Consider the following 21581-nt stretch of genomic DNA (forward strand, 5'->3'; position numbering starts at 1 on the left):
ACAGACATGAAGGATACTCTCGGGTATTGGCAATTCTCTCTTGCCGGGCTGTTGGTGGCATGGGTTTTCCTTTTATGACAATTCACAGAGCTATACACTTTACGCTCCATGCACTTTATTGTATGTGCACACAAAAGTGCCACGTCACTTTAAAAAGAAATATTGAAGTAAGTAATAGCGGTGGGACCTGGCAAAGGAGGAATGCTGAAGGCTTAAGGTTTGAGAACGCTGCTCTCAACCTCAGCCGGAGTCTCTGTCACAGCTCTCACCCCTGAGAGAATCCCGAGAGGTGTCCACAGCTCTCCATGCCCTGGCTGCCCTCAGACCATTTGCCACTGAAGTTCAGGGCTTGGGACTGCCCTTGTTATTAGTTTAAAGCTGCCCTGATGATGCCAATGTATGGTCAAGGCGGAGAAGCGCTCATTTAAGAAGGCACGAGGAACTCTTCTACTCACATAAATTGCGTCTGAGGACAGGTAGCCTAGATATGGTGTGGGCGTCCTCACCACCAAGCCACCTCTGTTCTGATACACTAATAGCCCGGTGGCACAAAGAAACAGTGCCCATGGTCTCAGACACTCTGACTCACTTCCCGCTTTTAAGTGTGGGCATTACCTTATCACTGGGTCCACTGCCTTCTTTCCCCAGAAACCCAACCAGGACAAAGGCTCTCTCAGATATTAAAGTTAAGGAAGAGTTCTACTCTGCCTTCATTCAATCTGATAGCCTACAAATGGAAGTTCTGGAATAGCCCCAAAAGAGAGGTCATGTTTCATTTTCATCTTACCAAAGTCTTAGTTCCTGAACATCAAGACAACCGTATGCCAAACTACATGAATGTATCAGAAGCCTGTGACATACTTGTAAAATCCTGTACTTCTAAGATTAACTCGGATTTTTTTTTAAATCAAAAATGTTATATAGCCCACAGAGATAAATTCCTTCCAGTGGAACGCTTCCCTCTATTTCCTGCTAATGACCATGACATGAAATTCCTCGAGTGGGGAAGAAAGGCATTCCCGTCTCTCACGAGTGCCCGTATTTGTTTAGCAGTCGCTCTGTGCTGACAAGCAGGCAGGGGATGCTGCTGACGGACAATGAAAGTGGCTGTTGGCCAGGGAGGGGGCTGGGCAGGTGCTGTCTCTGGCGCCGGCACCACAAACGACACAGGTTTCATCCATGGGCTCGGGTTTCTAAGTCCCTGACAGGGACCTTCATCACGTCAAGGAAACGCCACAGACTCCTTGCTTTTTATTTCTGGTCAGCTTGCTGCTTCTCCCCCACCCCCCCACCCCCCCGCCAACTTCACAAAAATTCAAAGGCAGAGGAAGATGGGCAGGGTTCCTTTTTGAAGATAGTCAATGGCCTGCCTTTTTATGCTGTGGCAGGATCAAGAAATTCTCTCTACCTCACCGCCATCAAAGGGACTGCACCACCCCTCCCCTTGAAAATGGCAATGCACAATACGGATACCTAGGGGATTTATCTCTATTTTTTCAAATTGCAAAGCATTACAGTTGCCTTTATGCAACCTAAGCGCGTGCACTTGTGTGAAAGTCAGTTTTGTCAGATTTTATCGCTGGCAGAAAAATCTTTTTTTTTTCTTTTTTAAATAATTAAAGATAAATGTTAAAAGTGCTTGGGTATTTGAGCCAGTTGTGGCATCTTAATTAGGGAGCTAAATGCAACCTTTGGCACACGTTAAGTTTTTAGAAGGGACTCGAAAGGATTTTATAAACCCTGGGTCCTATGGCCCATTTCCACCCTTATTCCAGATACGATGCAGAAGTCCAAAGACGGCCAAACATGTAATGACACTGGCCTAAACCTCACAAACGTGCACATTGCCAAAGAGGCGACACTTAAACCACCTTAAACCAGGCTCCACTTAGATGACGTTTAAAAGAGCAAAACACAGGGGCACCTGGGTGGCTCAGTCAGTTAAATGTCTGGCTTTGGCTCAGGTCATGGTCTCACGGTTTGTGAGTTTGAGCCCCATGTTGGGCTCTGTGCTGACAGTGCAGAGCCTGGACCCTGTTTGGATTCTCTGTCTCCCTCTCTCTCTCTGCCCCTCCCTTGCTCGTGCTCTGTCTCTTTCTCTCTCTCTCAGAAATAAACAAACATTAGAAAAAAATTTTTTTTAAAAAGGGGGCGGGGGTTGCCTGGGTGGCTCAGTCAGTTAAGCGACTGGCTTCCGCTCAGGTCATAATCTCATGGTTCATGGGTTCAGGCCCTGCATCGGGCTCTGTGCTGACAGCTAGCTCAGAGCCTGGAGCCTGCTTCAGATTCTGTGTCTCCCTCTCTCTCTGACCCTCCCCTGTTCACACTGTCTCTCTCTCAAAAATAAATAAATAAATAAAAATAAAAAATAAAGTTTTAAAAAAAGGGGGGTGGGCAGGGCTCAGTTAGTTAAGCGACCAGCTCTTGCTTTCAGCTCAGGGCATGATCTCCCGGTTTGTAAGCTCGAGCCCCATGTCAGGCTCTGTGCTGCCAGCATGAACAAGCCACATTTAGGCATCTCTTCCACATTTGATGGATAGTGGAGTTTTTCCCCAGTGTTTGTCAGTCACAGCCAGTGCTGCTGTGGGATTCTCTCTCTCCCTCTCCCTCTCTTGCTGTATTTGCCCCTGCTCCATCTCAATCTCTCTCTCTCTCAAAATAAACTTTAAGAAAGAAAATAAGAAAAGGGCAAAACTCAGCCACCCTGCTGTACAGCTCTGATGAGCAGAGGCCGTGGCCATGTGGCCCTAGAACTCTGTGGGTTGGCGGGGGAGAAGGCAGGGGCTGTGGCCAGCCAGGGCCAGAATGACAGCTTCGGTGTGCTGGCTCTACCCTGTCCCCTGAGCCAAGTGGTGACAGCATTAGCGTTGACCTCATGAGAAATTGTTAAATTGTTCAATTACAGGCATGCTTTACATACTTTTCTATAAGTATGTTATATTTCAGTTTATAATGGCCACCAAAAAAATCTCATGTTTCACAGTATGAAAGATTTCCAGTGGGAAATATTTTGCAGTTAAAAAAAAAAAAGTCCTTATCTGCATAACACAAAGCTTAGCCTACAGACACGGCTCGCAGTGTCTCGGGTATGGCACAGTAGTCCCCGCTCCGGCGCTCGCGGGGCCCTGGTTGAGGGCCAGCGCCTGGCAGGCAGCAGGAAGGAGCAGGCCCACTGTCCCGGGCAGAGGGCAGGCTGGAGCACAAGCTGGCTCTGGAAGGGGACCCTGCTGAGACCAGCCCGACTGCTGCCTCTCTCGGGAAGCCAGAAAGGAGGACTTCATAAGACATTCCCCAATTTCTAAACACCGACAACGAACTCATCATGTATTTTAAAAAACCCCGTGTAAACCAAGCAGAGCGTGCCTATCACCAGACACAGACTGATCGCTAAGGGCGTCTGTTCCCTATGTGCATTAAAGTCCGGCCACTTCTCTCACTCAGAAAACGTGCGCTGGGCCCCACCGTGTGCCAGGAACCGGGCCCCAGGAGACACTCCCCCCACAGCAGATGTCTAACAGACACCCAGTCTGCTCCTCTCCAGACTTTCCCATCCCCCAACGGCTCCCTCTTTCTTACCGCACCCCACATCAAGTCCTCTGGGCAGTCTTGTCAGCTCCACCATCTGACTAGATCCGGAATCCAACCACTTCTTACTGCCTCTGCTACCACCACCAGGTCTAAGCCCCAGCATCTCCTGCTCAGTCTCCCCCCGCCATCCCCTCTCCATGCCCCAGCCAGAGAGATCCTTGGACAACCAAAACCATCTCCAACGGCTTCTCTCTTCATGCAGCAAGAGATGCCTAGCCCTAATTGTGCCTAAGTGCCTCCGCGATTCCACCCCTGACCTTGGTGTTAGCAGTCTTAAGGCAAGGATTCCGGGTGAGACAAATCCACTCTTTCTTAAACTCTCATCATTGCCTCCAAGCTTTCCAGTAAGTTTCCTCCTGAAGAATGCTTCCCTTGTTTTGATGACCAAAGGGCCTGGAAAACTGTACAGGCCCCGTGATCAGGGTTCCTAGCCTGTGACACAGCAACTGGATCCTTGAGACAGGCTCCCACAGGTGGAGACATACATAAATAGTTTCCAATATCTTAAAAGGAATAAACAAACTATTTCTAGATGTGAGGGACACTGGGATTTTCCCGGAGCTAGGGCAACAAAAATGGGGCAATGAGATGGGCCCAGACATCCTAGTGGACAGAAGGTCAATATTTGGGAGAAACCATTTTCTTTCACCACAGGTCTCCAGAGCACAGGCTCTAGAATCAGAGACATAGGTTCAGACTGCAGCACTGCCACTCACTGGCTGGGTCACTGCAGGCAAGTCGTGAAACTTCCTGAGACTGCGTCATCATGCACAAAACAAAGACAGAGAATGCCTCTTATGGGAACAAAAGGCTATAATTGATGTGGGGGGGGGGGCTGCCCCTGCAAGCGCAAACCTCTGCCTGTCCCCACATGGCTTCCTGGGGCTCACCATCAAGGACCTGGGACGTTCCAGCATCATGACACATGAAGCTTATTGCATCAGTCCAAACCCTTTCCCTGGACAGTCACCTCTAAAAGCACAATAAGGCCGCCTGGAAAATCTGACTTGCTTTTAAAAGATCACTTTATAGCCTCATCTATTTTGTCACATGAAACACCCCAACCCCGTAGCCAGGGCCCATATTTTCTGATTGCTAAATTGTTTCAGCTAGAAGAGTCGGGTTTTTGTGTGGCTTGCAAAGACAACACTTATGATGCCAAAAGAAAAATGGCAGTATGACAAATACAAGCTATACAGGCATCTGCACCACGAAGCAGCTTCGGCGAACCGGGCAACTGAGAGCAACTCTTGCCACAGACGTGATACTCACCAATGGCCCTACGGAAGTTCTCCATCAGCACCTCCGTCTTCTTGATCTCCGTGGAGTAAACTTCACTCCCCACCATTGGGCAGAAGGGGACCTTACTGCCCAGTTCCTGAGCAATAGCCAGGGCCAGAGCAGTCTACAGAAAACAAGGGGAATGCACTCGTCTTACGTTCTTGAAAATATGATAGTTCAGAAACATATGCTATCAAAAACTTATGAATGAGGAATAACTGAAAATCTAGTCCGTTTAGTTTGAACATCATTTGGCATGTTTCACACAATAAATGCTGAATGACTTCTGTGGACAGTCGATGTATAACCTAAATGGCATCTTTAATCATCCCTGTAATTACCAGTTATCACTCACTGACACCAGTGCAGGCCTGATGCTAAGTGTGTCACGTGACCCTCCCACTTGCCTTGTGAGCTACACACTGAACACTTCCCACTTTACAAACAAGGAAACTGAGACACAGGAGAGGTGAAATCACACGTCCTGGGGATGATAATCTACAAAATGGCAGAGTGGGAACTTGAACTCTGGCTGTAGGGTTCCAAAGATCGTGTTCCAGTCGTAATTAGTAGTCTTCCAAAACTGTCCCCTCAGTATCAAAGGAGGGCTTGAAACACGACTCCAGTCTCTCAGTCTCTGAGCTACTACTTGCTGGTTTTACAGGCACAGGAGGACATCAGACCATCAGAAAATACTCATTAAAGACTCAATTATGCGACATTCACTTGGATTGAGTGGCCCTCACACGGTGAAGAAGGATGTGGGAGCTATGAAGATCCTCAAGCTATGAGCTGGTCCCAAGTTACACTTGAACATGCCCTAGTAAACTACAAATTGATTTTGGTAAGATAGCCATAGTTGACAGATGCTAGACACAAGCAGATTGAATAGATGCATGGTCAAACGTAAAGTATGAAAAGCCAATGCTTTAAAGCTGGTACAGGACAGGGAAATGCCATAGCATTTTAATGTTATTTTTGTCTTTCCTCAACTCCGAAACAAGAGCTTGGGTAAGGTCAGTTCCAAGGGCTCTGGGCTGAGCAAGAAAACAAGCTCGCACTGAACAATAAACCACACTCTGAGGCAGTATTTAAAACTGGCCCAGGAGAGGTTCTCTTAGATTTTCTTTTCAATGCCATTTTGGTGATAGTTTCAAAATGGTAGCAACTGCTCAAGAATCAGCCTGTAACGTAGCACAAAATGCACTGGTGGAAAGGGCAGAAACTGGGCTGTAGCCCTGGTCCGGTAACTCATTTTCCCTAAGACCCTGAGTGCATGGCAAACCTCTGGTGCTTGGTTTTCCCGCCTGTCAAATCAAGATCCTGGATTAAATCACAAGTTGCAAACTCATTGCCCATAGCCCAGTTCTGTTTGCCCTGCTAAGTTTCATGTGGGTTTTTGAACTCAATTTGTTGCCCATTTTTTAATGTTGGAAAATTTCCCATACACATTGAGGTATCTGGCTTCTTTCGAGGAACCAAAGAGTCAGGCCACAATGGGCCCCCATTACTATGTGGTGACACCTGGTGTAGAACTTCGCAGGGGCGGGGGGGCACTCTGGCTACCAGAGTCACCTTGTGCATCTGTGCATGTAGCCAGGCACTCCATCATCCTGCGGCCGTTTTGAGTGAGCATCTGAGTTTGGGACCTTGAGGCTGACCCCTCTAAAACAGTCATTCCTCGATACTCTAAAGCGAAGCAATGATCCCTGGAGCGCAACAGGGTACCATGGGAGGAGTGGACTCCAGCACCACGTCCACCTACTATCCAAACCGGGCACCTTCTGTCACTCCTCTTTCTCACCCAGCTATCTCCACAGGCCCTGACTCCATACCCTCAGTTGTGAACATCAAAGACAGTGACTATATCTGATTCGGTGACATCTCCCCACCTCCGGCTAACACAGAAGAGATGATCAGTGTCCTTCCCTAAAATAAGAAATGCCTCAGGCATGTCTAGTTTCTTCCTTGTAAAGGTTCCCAGAAGGCAGTATACAATATAGCACTTACACCCACGCCTGGTATACAGTGCTAGGTCACCCACGTGAGGTCTCAGTGGACCCTCCCAACTAGCCTATGAACTTGATGATCTAGTAGTTGATATCTGATATTGCGTTGGATAGATTTAGAAACTGGAACACACAAGTTACTAACTCACCCGATGTCAGTTAGCACACAACGAAGCCAAGGGGCAAACCCCCATCTCCAAGGCATTATTTCTTGGTGACTCTCTGCCACACAAGTGGCAAGTGGCATACAAAAAAGAGGTTGTTGCCAGAAGAAGACGAGAAATCCGCTTCACTTCCCATCTCGTCTGAAGACTGCCTTTCTGGGAAACCTAAACCCAAAGTCCTGCTAGGAGCAGGGCGGCATCCTCGAGGGTGGGCGGTCGGACCGAACCACATATGTGCGTCCCTGAAACAAGCCCCGTGTTCCTGCCTCCATTCAGGTAAGCTGTCCACACCGTGGGGCCCAGCAGGGCCTGGAGAGCAGCAGAGTTACCGCACGCCTTGTAAGCATGGAAGGGGCTGGACAAGCCAGCGGTGGCGAGAGCGCCCTGTATCTCCTGGAGGAAAACAGTACCATACTACAAAAGGGACGAACGGCTCATGCTGCCAGGAATAGGCACACTAGACAGAGTCATGGGAAATCCTGCTTGTTACAAACAGCCGGGCATAAAGAAATAAGAAAAAAAATCCAGAGTAGTAAACTGCCATCGCCTTGAAAGTTTGGAGGGTTTTGACAGACAGCAGAAACCTCAGCAAGGTATGATGGTAAGAGAGAATCCCCCCTCAAATAAAAAGAAAGCTTGAACAAGGGCCACACATGCATAGAAAAGGTGAGAAAAAAAAAATCAAACAAACAAAAAACCCCTAACATACAAGGTATAAGCTTGTAGGTCGTGCCTGTGTCTCTGGGGGACGAGAAAAGTGTCACAGCATGCTCTCAAACAACTTTAGGATCAGTCTTGTTGATGCTGATGACCAGAACACCCAGACCCACAACATTCGCAGAAGTAACCCTCAGAAGCACTCTCAGGAGAGGCCTCGCAGATTGGATCGGCCAAACGCGTGCACAAGCAGACCAAGAATACAGAAAAACCGAAGAAACTAATTCAAGGAATAAGAGGCTATCAAAAATGCCAGATTAAAAAAAAAGCCAGATTTTATTTTATTTTTTTTAATGTTTTTTTTTATTAATTTTTGATACAGGAGAGACAGAACATGAGAGGGGAAAGGTCAGAGAGAGAAGGAGACACAGAACCGGAAGCAGGCTCCAGGCTCTGAGCTGGCTGTCAGCACAGAGCCCGACGCGGGGCTCGAACCCACGAACGTGAGATCTGACCTGAGCCGAAGTCAGAGGCTTAACCGACTGAGCCACCCAGGCGCCCCAAAAGCCAGACTTTAAAGGAAAAAAGAAATAGAACTTATAAGAGGAGGATGCTCCTTCTTTACAAAGAACAAAAGTAAAAGCCAGCTACCAACACACGCAGAAGGACAGATCTAGAAGATCACAGCGTGGGAACTGACACAGCAATAACCGTCGGAAATGCTACACCCTTGGGTGAAGGGGTATTTGCCACATCTCAGCAGGTTACTTCACTTCCAATTACTGATTGATAACCAAGGGAACCAGGACCTTCACTTGAACGTGGCTTCCCCCTCTTTTCTGCCAGCCTCCTGCGGTGATACAATGGGACAGACATCCCTCATGCAGTATTTTGGCAAGTGTTGAATTTTTCATACTGATGAAACCATAAGATGATTGCTGAGTAGAAACTTCTTACAAAACAACTGTCCAGGACTCTTCAAAAATGTCAATGTCAAAAATGAAAACGAAACCAAAAAAGGCTAGGGACTGTAACTGATGAGATAAAAAGAGACTAGAGAGGGAAGCCTGGGTGGCTCTGTCGGCTCAGGTCATGATCTCATGGTACGTGAGCCTCACAGTGCAGAGCCTGCTTGGGATTCTCTCTCTTTTTCACTCTCTCTCTCCATCTTGCATCTCACTGGCACACCCTCTCTCTCAAAATAAATAAATAAACTTAGAAAAAAGAGACTCAACAATGCATATAGTGAATGATCTTTGATTGTATTCTGAATTTAAAAATATAAAAAACAAGAAAGTCCTCAAAAAGACCAACTGGGAAAAATTTTAATATAGACTAGATATTAGCTAATACTGCAATTAGCAACATTAAGTTTCTTGGGCGGATGATAGTATCTTGGTAACAGGAGAATGCCCTTGCAGTGGCTTTCAAATGGTTCAGAAATAGAGAAAATACAAATGTCACCAAATATTTACAATTAGTTATTTACATGCAGGGTAGACAGGGGATCATCACACCACTCTTCCAACTCTTTTGCAGGTTTCAGATTTTTCAAAATGAGAAAGAGAAAAAATATTCAGTGGGTTGTATTAAACAGCAGCTTGGTCGTAGCCCACAAAACAGTTAGACTGGAACAGAGGCCTAAAGAAATTACCCAGGATGCAGCAAAGCCCAAGAGACGGAAAATACGAAAACAAGGTTGTGAGACAAGACAAAATGAGAAACTCTGGCCCAAGGTTTCCCAGCCTTGGCACCACTGACATTTTGTGCCGGGTCTTTCCTTCTTGCAAGGACAGTCCTGTACGCTTAGCAGCACCTGTGTGCTCCACCCACAAGACGCTAGGAGCAGTCCCGGCTCAACCAAACTGTGACAAGTGACAGTGTCTCTGGACATCGCAGACATCCCTGCAAAACTGCCTCAGGCTGAGAACTTCTGCACTCAAATATCTGACTGGAGTTCCAGAAGGACTCAGAGAATAGGGAAATGTAGGACTTGAAGGGATAGTATCACAGTGGAGAAATATCAAGAGATAACACATCATAGTGAATCACCAAAACCAAAAATAGCCAGAAAGAAAAGACAAAATCCTCAAAATGGGATTTCTCAAAAGTAAAAATAGAAGCCAACAGGTCGCAAATATCAACAGTAATAGTACCAACAGAAAATAGCTATCAGCAGACTTATATCCAACATAACTGTCTTTGAAAACAAGGGCAACATGATAAATACAAACCTGACTTAGCCACCGACAAACGTCTAGAAGCAACATCTAAACGATGTACTTTTCTCCCTTAGAAAGAAGAAAAACGGAGGGAGAGGGAAGGTCTAAGATATTAAGAAGGGAAAGCAAGAGAATAAATGGTAAATACACTGGACAACCTGAAGTCGTCTGCAGAGATAATTAAAGTCATAGTTATAATGGCACTTAAAAGGTTAAAATAAACTCTTTCACAAACCCAGCACTTCTCTCTTAAGACACTGAAACATGTAAATACACCATCAATTCAATTACATGCTCTCAGAATGATAACGTCATTATCTTATAACTGACCAGGTTAGGATAACTGTCTGAAATGAGGCATGTGCTACCTCAGGAAAGGTTGAGAAACTGACCTTGGGTCACCGCTAGTCAAGACCAGAGCTGGAATGTAAAGTTTCTTCCCTCATGAGCACAGCCCCAGGCTCCTACGCTCCTGTGCCAACTGGCCCTTCTGAGGTACAGGCATGACTTGGACTGCGGACTCTGGTAGGTCTCAAGTACCTGGCCAGTCCCCTCGTAGATCCCGACAAGCCGTGCTGTCTCCTCCGCCTGGAAGGCCCTCTTCTTCCCTGGGAAGCCAAATTCTCTCCCAACAGGGCAAGGTGAACGTCCACCGAGTTGCACTGGCTTTTCCGGCCCTCAGCTCCACCTCCGGCTCAAATTCCGGCTGCATTTAAGACCAGTCAGGACCTCTGCAGTTGGTCAACTGAAGCATTCTGGACTATCATGGCTTTCTCTCTCTGCCCCTGGAGAGACTGGAAGCCCCTTAAAGATGAAAATTGTATCTCTGATTCCTTTCTTCCCTATCACTCACACAGCAAGAATAGTGCAAGGTAAAGTTTGCCTTCAGAAAAATGGTCGCTGTCTGATTTTCTCTCCCCCTCAAGTAAGATGTCATCCCCGAGATTTCATGAAGCCCTAGGCCAAAAGAAACGTATTTCCAAGGCAAAGGAGACTGGAAAGAGATAAAGGACAAATTCTAGACACAATGAGACCCCTCTGAGGACTTCACCCTCTCTTCTCTGGAGGTCAGCCAGGATAATTTGAATTCTAGAGGAGCCCGGATTTTAGCTACTCAATTGTATGACTGCACATTAGTTTTTCAAACATACATATAACCAATTTAGCTAAACAAAGACTAGTTAAGACACGAATTCAATTTGGCTTAAACATTAAGGCCATTCTCTTGGGGAGATTTAGAAAATGAGAGAAAATGAGTACCTTGCCAGTTCCAGGAGGTCCTGCCAACAAGACAGCTCTTCCAGCCATTTTCTTGCTTTTGATTAATTCTACTATCACACCACATGCCTAGACACCACAATGGAAAGAAACAATAAATCAGTATTAAAACGCTTCACGTGGGGAAAAAGTCCAGTTTCTGGTTCAAACACTTCACGTGCTCATTCAGCCGACACTGAGTACCACGCCACCACAGGCCATGTTCTAGCTGCCAGAATTGGTGGAGAGCAACAGAAAAGAAAGCCGTGTGGTCCCGGAGCTTGCCTGTGGTCTAGCGAATGGGACGGACACAAAAACACCGCATGAGATCGCCAATGTAAAGAAAAAAGGGTAATGATGTGGGAGGCCTCTCTGATGACGTGGTATTTGACAGGTAAAGCTCTGGGCAAAGGGGAATCAGTGTTGCGGACAAAGGAAGCAGCAAATTCAAAATGCAGGAATGAGCTGGGTCTATCCAAAGGACAGAAGGGCTGCAGTGACCAAAGCATAGCTAACAGGAGAATGGAAAGATGAGGTTGAAGAGGCAAGCAGGGACCAGGACTCAGAAAAGGATTTCAGTCTATAGTAAAGTTTGAGTTCATCAATATTGGTTGTTCATCCCAAGATGATTTCTTTTTGAAAAGACCTTGATGGCTGCTGTGTGGAGAATGGACGGTAGGATACAAATGGGAGCAGTGATTTTTTAGCCTGGGGACCAAGGATAGACTTCAGGGACCCAACACCTGAATTTGGGGATGAAGTTGAAAACACAACTGAATGTATATGTTCCTACATGCATTTTTCCAGGGAAGAGAGTCACAGCTTTCATCAGATCCCAAAGTACCCCATTAAGGGTTAAAAAATCAAGGCACACTACTAGTTAGTTGCCCATGAGTTAACTCCCAGAATGCTGTAAATACTGCACGTGAGGTTAAAACTCAGGCATCCTGGGGTGTCTGGTTGGCTCAGTCGGTTGAGCATCTCTTGATTTCAGCTAAGATCATGATTTCACAGTTCCGTGAGTTTGAGCCCCATATCGGGCTCTGTCCTGACAGCACAGAGCTAGATTGGGATTCTATCTCCTTCTCACTCTACCCCTCCCTTGCTGTCTCTCAAAAACAAATAAATAAACTTTAAAAAAATCTTATTGGGGCACCTGGGTGGCTCAGTCGGTTAAGTGTCTGGCTCAGGCTCAGGTCATGATCTCACGGCTCAGGGGTTCGAGCCCCACATCAGACTCTGTGCTGACAGCTAGCTCAGAGCCTGGAGCCTGCTTCAGATTCTGTATCTCCCTCTCTCTCTGACCCTCCCCTGCTTGCACTGTCTCTGTCTCTCAAAAATAAATAAAAAACATTAAAATTTTTTTAAATCTTATTAAAAATAGGGCACCATAAGATTGACTGAATGCCTTTCAAACCCTCAAGAGTAAATTGCTTGATGATTTCTTGGTATACCTAAGTTCATTCAAACTCTCTGCCTATTCTTAAAATATTTACAGCACATATATACACATATGTATAGATATATAAATATGTGTGTATATACAAATTCCATAAATGGGTTACCGATTTGTATATATTTTAGAACAGTTAACTATAAAGAAGGCTGAGAGTCACCATTACTGAACCCTTATATCCCAGGTCTACAAGGTGTCTTACATGGATAGAATCACCTAATATGTAGCGGTTAAGGGTGCATTCTCCTTAGGGCAGGCTATGGTGCTCATTTATCCACCCAGGTGAACGGTGAGGACATTGCCCTATCGACCGGGTCTTCTGACCACGTCTTATCTCCTCTACCACTACTTCCCATGGACTGTGGCAAACGAAGTACCTTGTCCCACACTTAGTCACTATAAAAATGTGGGTTCAGTGGTGCCTGGGTGGCTCAATCAGGATTAAGTGTCCGACTCTTGAGTCCAGCTCAGGTCATGACCTTACATAGTTCATGAGATTGAGTTGGGTTCTGCTGTAGCAGCACCAGAGCCTGCTTGGGATGGTCTCTCTGCCCCTCCCCCATGCTGACTTGTACACACTCTCTTTAAATAAATAAATTTTTTAAACTGTGGATTCAAAGAGTGCATGTGGATGGGCTATATTCCAGTTTGGGCTCAGTTGGAAAAGCAGTGCCCTGAACAGAGCCCAGAAGCTATGCTTCAGATATGCTACATTTCCAAGAAGAAAACAGAGCCACGCCATTATGGTCTTCCATAATCATGAAGTTAATAAGCCTCAGTACTCTTTGCAAAGAAACCTTCCAGACCGTGGATGTGTGCTCTGACTGACCCACACGATCTCTTCCCTTTCTCTCCGTCAGTTTAAGCTCCAAATTCTCTCTAGTAAAATATGTTCCGTGATTTCTAAAATTTAAAAAGAACTGGGGGCACCTAGGTGGCTCAGTTGGTTAAGCCTCCGACTTCGGCTCAGATCAGATCTCACGTTGTGGGTTCGAGCCCCGCGTCAGGCTCTGTGCTGACAGCTAGCTCAGAGCCTGGAGCCTGCTTCCAGTTCTGTGTCTCCTTCTCTCTCTGTCCCTCCTCTCTCATGCTCTGTCTCTCTCTGTATCAAACATAAATAAAACATTTAAAAAATTTTAAAAATAAATAAATAAAAAGAAAAAGAAAAAGAACTGCAAGGGCCTTTGAAAGATCACCTAGTCTAACTCTCTCATTTTTCACATGACCAGATATGAAGTACCAGGAAGACTGCTGGTGTGACCAGAGTCATGCAAGAACCTGGCAGCTGCAGTGGGATGCCTATCAATTCAATAAATAAATACTGAGCCCCGTTAATGAGTCAGGTTTGGTGTAGATAACCCTATTTAATCACCTCTCTTCTCATCTTCTCAGGAAGCTCATATCCATAAGGAAGCATAATGGGTTTAAATCTTGTCTCTACCACTACCCACTGAGTGACCTTAGACCCACCTACCTAACCGCTGTGAATCCAATTTCCTCATCTGAAAACAGAGTTCCTAACAGTGGCACACATGCTAACTGGGGTTAAGGGTAAAGTGTACTACCCTGTCTGCAACTTGCTTTGAAACACAAAAGCGGATTGGTGGATGGATAAACGGACAGAGGATAAACCAACACAGTACAACGTTCACTGCACCATCAAGCACACAGGCATTCACTATACAAGTCCTTTAAGTTTTTTGTATGTCCACAAAGTGGCATGGTAAAGTAGGGGACAGACAATTAGCTGTGTTAATTACCAGTGTTAGTTATATTCAGTAACTCGTCCTCAGGAAGCAGAGGCTGGATAAAGAGATTTCAAAGTCATGCTGACCTTGTCAATATTTCCTCTTTGGCCCTTTCTCTTACTTAGCACAATCAGGCTGGGTGGCAATAACTGTAACTGCACATTAAACCCAGGTTTCTGTAGCTGCTAAGCCATGACAAAGCCTTGGCATGAATCTGACCTCAGAGCGCAGCCGGCTGAAAAGCGGCTGTAATATCAGAGAAAGAGCATTGATGTGAGTTGGAAATAAATGGGGGTACAAATCCCAGCACTACCATCGCTAACAGTGGCAAATGGATGGAGGAAGTGACCTCTTCCACCCTCGATTTATTCATCTGCAAAAAATACACTAAGAAGAGCTTGAATAGTTACGCGATTATAATGTAGCTGAAATGACTTGGCATCACTGCCATCTAAAAAGAAAAAAGTGGACTTGATTGGTGAACGGTCAAAAGGGATGCTGGGAGTGTGGGTGAAGCAGGTTGTTCCCCCGAGGCCTTGGAAGGAAAGTGAGTTTTTTAAGGTTGACCACTCCCCTACTTTAAAGCCCGCGTAGACGCCCCCTGCTTTCTCAAAACTAATTCCTTACCATAGCCGACAAAGTCCTGCAGAAACTGACCTCCCCCAAAATGTAACGATTATTTTATTTACTGGTTAAACGTTTACCGTCTCTCACTACACTAATAATGTAATAAGCTACAGGAGAGCAGGGACCTTAACTGTCTTCTTCCCCGCTTATCCCTGCGTCGCGAGGAGAGCACGGCACCGTGGAGGGGCTCCACCATACTTGTCAATGAGGGGTCGGCACCTGTTCTGCTGGAGGGCCCCTCTCGCACTCCCAGGGTGCACCTCCCTCTCCGCCCCCTCGGAGCCCATTCTCACTGCCCAATGGAAACTTTGGCGGGACATCCAAGCGCGCACCCCGCCCTCAGCCCCCAGTTTCAGCAGACTCTCAGCCCCCGCCACACCTCTCGCGCGTTCTCCTGGCCCACGAGCCCCGAGGCCGCCTGCTTGGCCAGGCCGCTCTCGTCCAGCCCCAGCCCCTTCACGTGGCTGTGGGAGGCGATGCGCTGCGTCTTCGTGGTGCTCTTCACCTCCTCAATCTTCATCTTGCCGATGCCGGGAGCCACAGCCTGCGTGGAAAACTGGCAGCAAGCACCACGCGCCCAGCACCCGGGTTACCATGCGGCGGTTACTAGGGCTGTTTGTTAAGGCCCGCCCCACTCGGCGTTCCATTGGCGAGGGCGGGAACGCCTCCGCGCCCCCATTGGCTCATAGCCGAGCCCATCGCGGCTGCCGGCAAGGTTCCGCCCACCCACTTCCGGCGGTGCCGCGCGCTTGGCTTCCCCCACAGCCAGCGCTTCCTGCCCTGATCCTAGGGTGAAAATGCAAAGGGACCTCCTCAGGGAGGCCTTAGAGTGGGTCGCTGCACCAAAGTGGGGTCCTGGAGTCTGGTTTTTAATTGTGCCACTATCTATTATCTTATTTGAAAGTCATACCTTTGTGCGCCGCTCAAGTTATTACCTCCAATTCGTAGATGGGGGAAAAGGAGGGACTTCCTAGAGCTTAGGACAGTCTGCCTGAGGTTGAGACAGACATGAGGTTAAATCTTACTGTAGTAGTTTCTGACTCTCCCATCTTAACTTCTTCATTAGTTTCGAATCCAGGTTTCTATTTACAAGATTATTGGGTCGAAGTTTGTCCCGCTCACTAAACTGCAGGTATGATGAAAATGTAGACTACATTTGTGCCCATTTTAACTCAATTGCCTAGCACATAACCTGACTCACAATTAAGGCTTCTTATGAATTCAAATAAGGTTCTATACCACCACATACACGCTGGAAATCATGCAGTTATGCTGCTTGTATTTTTTTATTTTTAGTTAATTTTTTTTTTGAGTGAGAGAGTGAGAGAGCATGTGCAAGTGGAGGAGATGGGCAGAGAGACCGAATCTTAAGCAGCCTGCATGCTCAGTGCAGAGCCCAACACAGGGCTCCATCCCACGACCCTGAGATCATGACTTGAACCGAAATTAAAGAGTTGGATGCTCAACCTACTGAGCCACCCAGGTGTCCATTATTATTATTATTATTATTACTATAATGCATATATTTTAAACATGAGGTTTTATGGGACTTGGTAATGGTTCCTGTCAGTGAATGGAAGCTTTTGGCAAATCCTTGGAAGGCTAGTTTGCTATAGGTAGCCTGTGATTTGTCAACCCTATAATACTGAGAAGGTTGCTTAGCACCTCATAGACTTTCTCCTGGTCATCACCCATAGTTGAAGAGCAATTCCTTTCACCCCGTTAGGAGGAAAACTTTCCCCCAACTAGGAGTCAAAGTGAGGCATTCTATGGGACTAACTTCTTTGTGTATTGTTCAGTTAGGAGAGAAAACCTTTTCTACATTTAGTATTTTAAGCCCCTAACTTTAGCACAAAGAGGAAGATTTCCTTCCAGCCAATATGAGGGGCAATGGTTGGGGAATAAGGATTTTGGAGCTCAAGGGAACTCAACAGGATCACTTGATCCAGTGATTTTCAAACCACATTCCCTGAGGTTGTAGAATTCTTTTGTGGCCAGTACGTGTGGAGAAAGGGAAAGCTGAGAGGTAGGCTGCCAGTCTGATGCCCCCACCTCCCCTTCCACCAGAGCTGTTCCATCACAGATCTGGCCTAGCATTCTCATTTCACAGATGAGGAAACTGAAGCCCTATGAGGGGTCAGACTTTGTCCAAGATCACAAATTGAGCAAGTACCTGCCAGAGCCTAGATCTGGTGTAGATGAAAGCTGGGCCTGGTTGCAGAACCCAGACAGTTTCTTTCATTTCAACAGAAGACTATGCAGCAGGCCATTGTCCAGGATACACAAGGTGAGTAAAGGGCAGGTGAAGCCCATAGTAGTGGACATATGTGGCCTACCCAGCATCCTTCTGCTTCTTCTGGCTACCATCAGTCTAATTTTCTTTAGAGAACCCTGCCCCCCTTCTTGGACTTTGAGTCCAAGTGCTTTGGATAGTTTTTTCAGGAATGGATATGGGACCCTGGCCTGGTCTATCCAAGTATCCCTTCTCCCCCCACAATAATGATGATTGGTTCACAAATGTGAGCAGACAGTCCAATGACACTGAGTTCTGGGACCTTTACTAGAAATATCAAGAGAGAGACTTGAGTCATGGGGTTCCGGGTCATCTTTGCCACTCCATGGGAAGACTGCCAAAGAATGAAGCCAACACAAAGGAGAAGAAAACTGGCAGACATTCCTAATGAAATCTCTTACATTACCAGCACAACTCTGCCCTACTTGCAGTGTAAATGGCACTGACATTGGGGCTTAAAATAGTTTGAGTTAGGTTTCCATCCATGGAACTGAACATCCTTATCAATGCAATGACGTATAAGTAATCGTGTGGACTGCTACATTCCAGCATTGTGCTGGTGACACTCTCAGACCTGCCAGCTCTCTCATTTTCTTGCTTTTATGACCCTTGCTCTTTCATCTCTAGTTCCTTGTCTCCTCTTTTTCTCCAGTCCAAGTTTGATCTCAGCCAATTGTTTCTCAACCCCTTCTGCTGCTTCTTTGCTTTGACTTCTTTCACACCTGACCTTTGAACCCACAAGCCCAGGTCAAACCTACCTCTGCCCTCACCACTGCCTCATGAAGGCATCATAAAGAGTAATAAATCCTCACATATATGATCAAGGGTGCCAAGAACCATTCAATGGGTCAATTGGAAAAGACAGTTTCTTCAACAAATTGTGTTGGGAAAACTGGATATTCATAGGCCAAAGATAGAAGTTGGTCCTTTATCTTATACAATATAAAAAAATTTAACCCAAAATGGATCAAATGGATTGAGGGCCTATAAAACTCATAAAAGAAAACATATGGGTAAATCTTGATAATCTTGAATTTAGCAATGGTTCCTTAAATATGTCACTATATTTAAGCAACTAAGTAAAAAATAGATAAGTTGAACTTAATCAAAATTTAAAACTTTTGTGCATCAAAAGACTTTATCTCTCAACAGAATGAAATAATAATGCACAAAATGGGAGACAATATTTACAAATCACATATCTGATGGGGACTTAATATCTAGGAAATATAAAGAGCTCCTACAACTTGACACACAAAAAAATAAACAACCCATTTAAAAATGAGCAAAGGGCTTAATAGACATTTTTCCAAAGAAGATGTACAAATGGCCAATTAACACATCAGCATCATTAGTCATCAGGGAAATACAAATCAAAACTGCCCTGAGATACTACTTCACACCCAGTAGCATGGCTATAATAAAGAGTGAGGAGAAGGAAAGGAAGAAGAAGAAAAAGGAGAAGAAGGGAGGAGAGAGAGGGAGGAGAGGAGGAAAGGAAGGAAGAAAGGGGGAACGAAGAAGGCAGGATGGAAGGGGAAAAGAAGGAAGGTGGAAGAAAGGGCAAGAGAGAGGGGAACAGAGGGAAGGGAAGGGGAAGGGAGGGAAGGGAAAGGAAGGGAAATAAAAAAAACCAAAATAACAAGTATTGGCAAGGATGTGGAGATATTGGAACCATTGTGCATTGCTGATTAGAGTGTATAATAGTGCAGCTGCTGTGGAAAACCATTTGTTTCTTCTCAAAAAGTTAAACACAAATTTACCATATGACCCAGCAGTCCCACTCCGAGGTATATACTCCTAAGAACTGGAAATAGGGACTCAGCAGACAACTGTAAACCAGTGTTCATAGCAGCATTATTCACAGGAGCTGTGACACTGTGATTTATAATAAAAAAAATGCATATTTGGTCTGATAACAAACAACAGGCCTAAAATGGAGTCACTTATGCTAAGCCCCATGGCAGCCAACAAGACTTAATTCCTAACCTGATTGGAGCTTCAACACCTTCCAGAAATATGACTTTAACCAGTCAATCTGGAATTATCGGATCACCACTAGTGAGTACTCTGCCTAATTGACAGCTGCCTTTCTGCAAAGGAAGGAGACCTGGCTTGAAACAAGCCACTGTTTGCTAGAAACATCCTTTTGCTTCTCCCCTTCTTCCTATAAAAGCCTTCCATTTTGTACAACTCCCCAGAGCTCCCTTCTATCTCCTGAGATGGATGCTTCCCAATTCATGAATTGTTAAATGAAGCCAAACAGATCTTCAAATTAATTTTGGTGTTTTTTTTTTTTAACAGGTCTTTGTATTATTTCTGGCATCAAGTTCCCAAAGCCCTTGGTATTTCCTAAGCGATGAGAGCTGGAGGCCTGTGATGTTAATAACCTTATTAAATTTAGGAAGGAGGTTGGTTACCAGGAGAATCAACCAAGTGCTTAAAGGGTTGGAACTCTCAGTCCCACTGCCCTGGCCTCCAAGGAGATGAGAGGGGCTGGAGGTTGGATCAGTTGCCAGCAAACAATGATTTAGTCAACCATGCCCATGTAATGAAGCCTCAATTAACACCCAAAAGTGTTCAGAGAGCTTAATGAACACATGGAGATTTGAGGAGTGTAATGTGCTTAGAGGGAATATGGGAGCTTCAGGCTCTTTCCCCATACCTTGTCCGATGTATCTTTTCATTTGGCTATTGATCCATATCCTTTGATATCTTTTGCCATGTTGAAAACCAAAATTAAACTGAGTAAATTTTAAAGATGTTATTGGCTATATTCAACAATTCATGAATCAGGCAGCATCTGATTATCAGAAGGGATCTCCGAGCAACCACACAAAGTGAAAGGGAGCTGAAATAAGAAAGTCCCACTAGAGAAAAGAAGTGAGTTGGTTATTACAAGGTTAATTTCCTCTAGGGGATGCAGGGTCTATCAGGCAGATTATCTAGTGGTGATCGGATGATTCCTGATAAGGTTTTAAGATTCCATTTCTTGGAGAACCAACACTAAGTCATGATTTGGTGATGTGGGGCTTAGCATAAATGAGTCCATTTTGAGCTTAGTTTCTTGTTTTTAACAAATCCACCCTTTCGATCAGACTCTAAGCCAAACTGAAGGATGTGATAAAAATGTAAGGCATTAGTGCTACTCCCAGCTGCTGCTCTAGAACCCTCAGTTTTTGGTTGACTCTTGTGGTATTCACAGGTTACAATGTTGGGTTTACATTTTTTAAGTCAATCATTCTCTTCATTTGTTTTCTGACAGTCTAGCCGTAGGGAGAGCATTTGCTTGGTGATCAGTGGCTGAGAGTGTGCATTTCTAAAGCTTTTGAGAGAATATGTCACACCAAGGAGACTACTGTGCTTATTATAAGTGGAATAATTGCCAGTGTGTGGAGTGCACTTCAGAGTCAATGTCCCAAGATCCCAGCCAGTCAGAATCCAACAAGTCAAAGAAATACCCTATAGAGGGAATCTCTTTTTAAAACTAATTGGCTTACTCAGTGATCTTGCGTTTCCACATCCTCACCTACATTTGGAATTATACACCTCTCTGATTATTACCAACCTAATTGGCATGTTTGTTATTTCAGCCCTAGGCTGATTTTCTGGGCACAGAGCAGACAAAGAGAATTTGGCTGGCGACTTAGAGGTGGTACAAAGACATAAAACTAAATAATATTGATTTTTGTAGTCAGAACATGATTGTCTTTCTTTTTTTCCATAATATTTTATTGTCAAATTGTTTTCCATACAACATCCAGTGCTCTTCCCCATAAGTGCCCTCCACCATCACCACCACCTCTTTTCCTCCCTCCCCCTTCCCCTTCAACTCTCAGTTTATTTTCAGCATTCAATAGTCTCTCAAGTTTTACATCCCTCTCTTTCCCCAACTCTCTCTCCCTCCTCCGCTCCCCCGGGTTCTCCATTAGGTCTCTCCTGTTTTCCTGTTAGACCTATGAGTGCAAACATATGGTTTCTGTCCTTCTCTGCCTGGCTTACTTCGCTCAGCATGACACCCTCAAGGTCCATCCACTTTCCTACAAATGGCCATATGTCATTCCCTCTCATTGCCATGTAGTACTCCATTGTGTATATATACCACATCTTCTTGATCCATTCGTCAGGTGATGGACATTTAGGCTCCTTCAATGTTTTGGCTATTGTTGACATTGCTGCTATGAACATTGGGGTACATGTGCTCCTATGCATCAGCATTTCTGTCTCTCTTGGGTAAATCCCCAGCAATGCTATTGCTGGGTCATAAGGGAGTTCTATC

At 45.4% G+C, this 21581-nt stretch overlaps 1 protein-coding gene across 1 annotated transcript in view; it reads right to left on the minus strand.

Moving 5' to 3' along the window:
* The window catches only part of RUVBL1 (RuvB like AAA ATPase 1), a 40440-nt gene extending 24815 nt beyond the window's left edge, over nt 1-15625 (minus strand). The window contains exons 1-3 of the mRNA XM_029918604.1: nt 15389-15625; nt 11182-11268; nt 4861-4993 (exon numbers count right to left, since the gene is read on the minus strand). Coding sequence (XP_029774464.1) covers nt 4861-4993; nt 11182-11268; nt 15389-15529 — 361 coding nt within the window. The 5' untranslated portion in view covers nt 15530-15625. The remainder of the gene's footprint in view (nt 1-4860; nt 4994-11181; nt 11269-15388) is intronic.
* Nucleotides 15626-21581: the final 5956 nt, after the last annotated feature.

Source organism: Suricata suricatta, chromosome 12, assembly GCF_006229205.1.
Source record: "Suricata suricatta isolate VVHF042 chromosome 12, meerkat_22Aug2017_6uvM2_HiC, whole genome shotgun sequence".
Lineage (NCBI taxonomy): Eukaryota > Metazoa > Chordata > Mammalia > Carnivora > Herpestidae > Suricata > Suricata suricatta.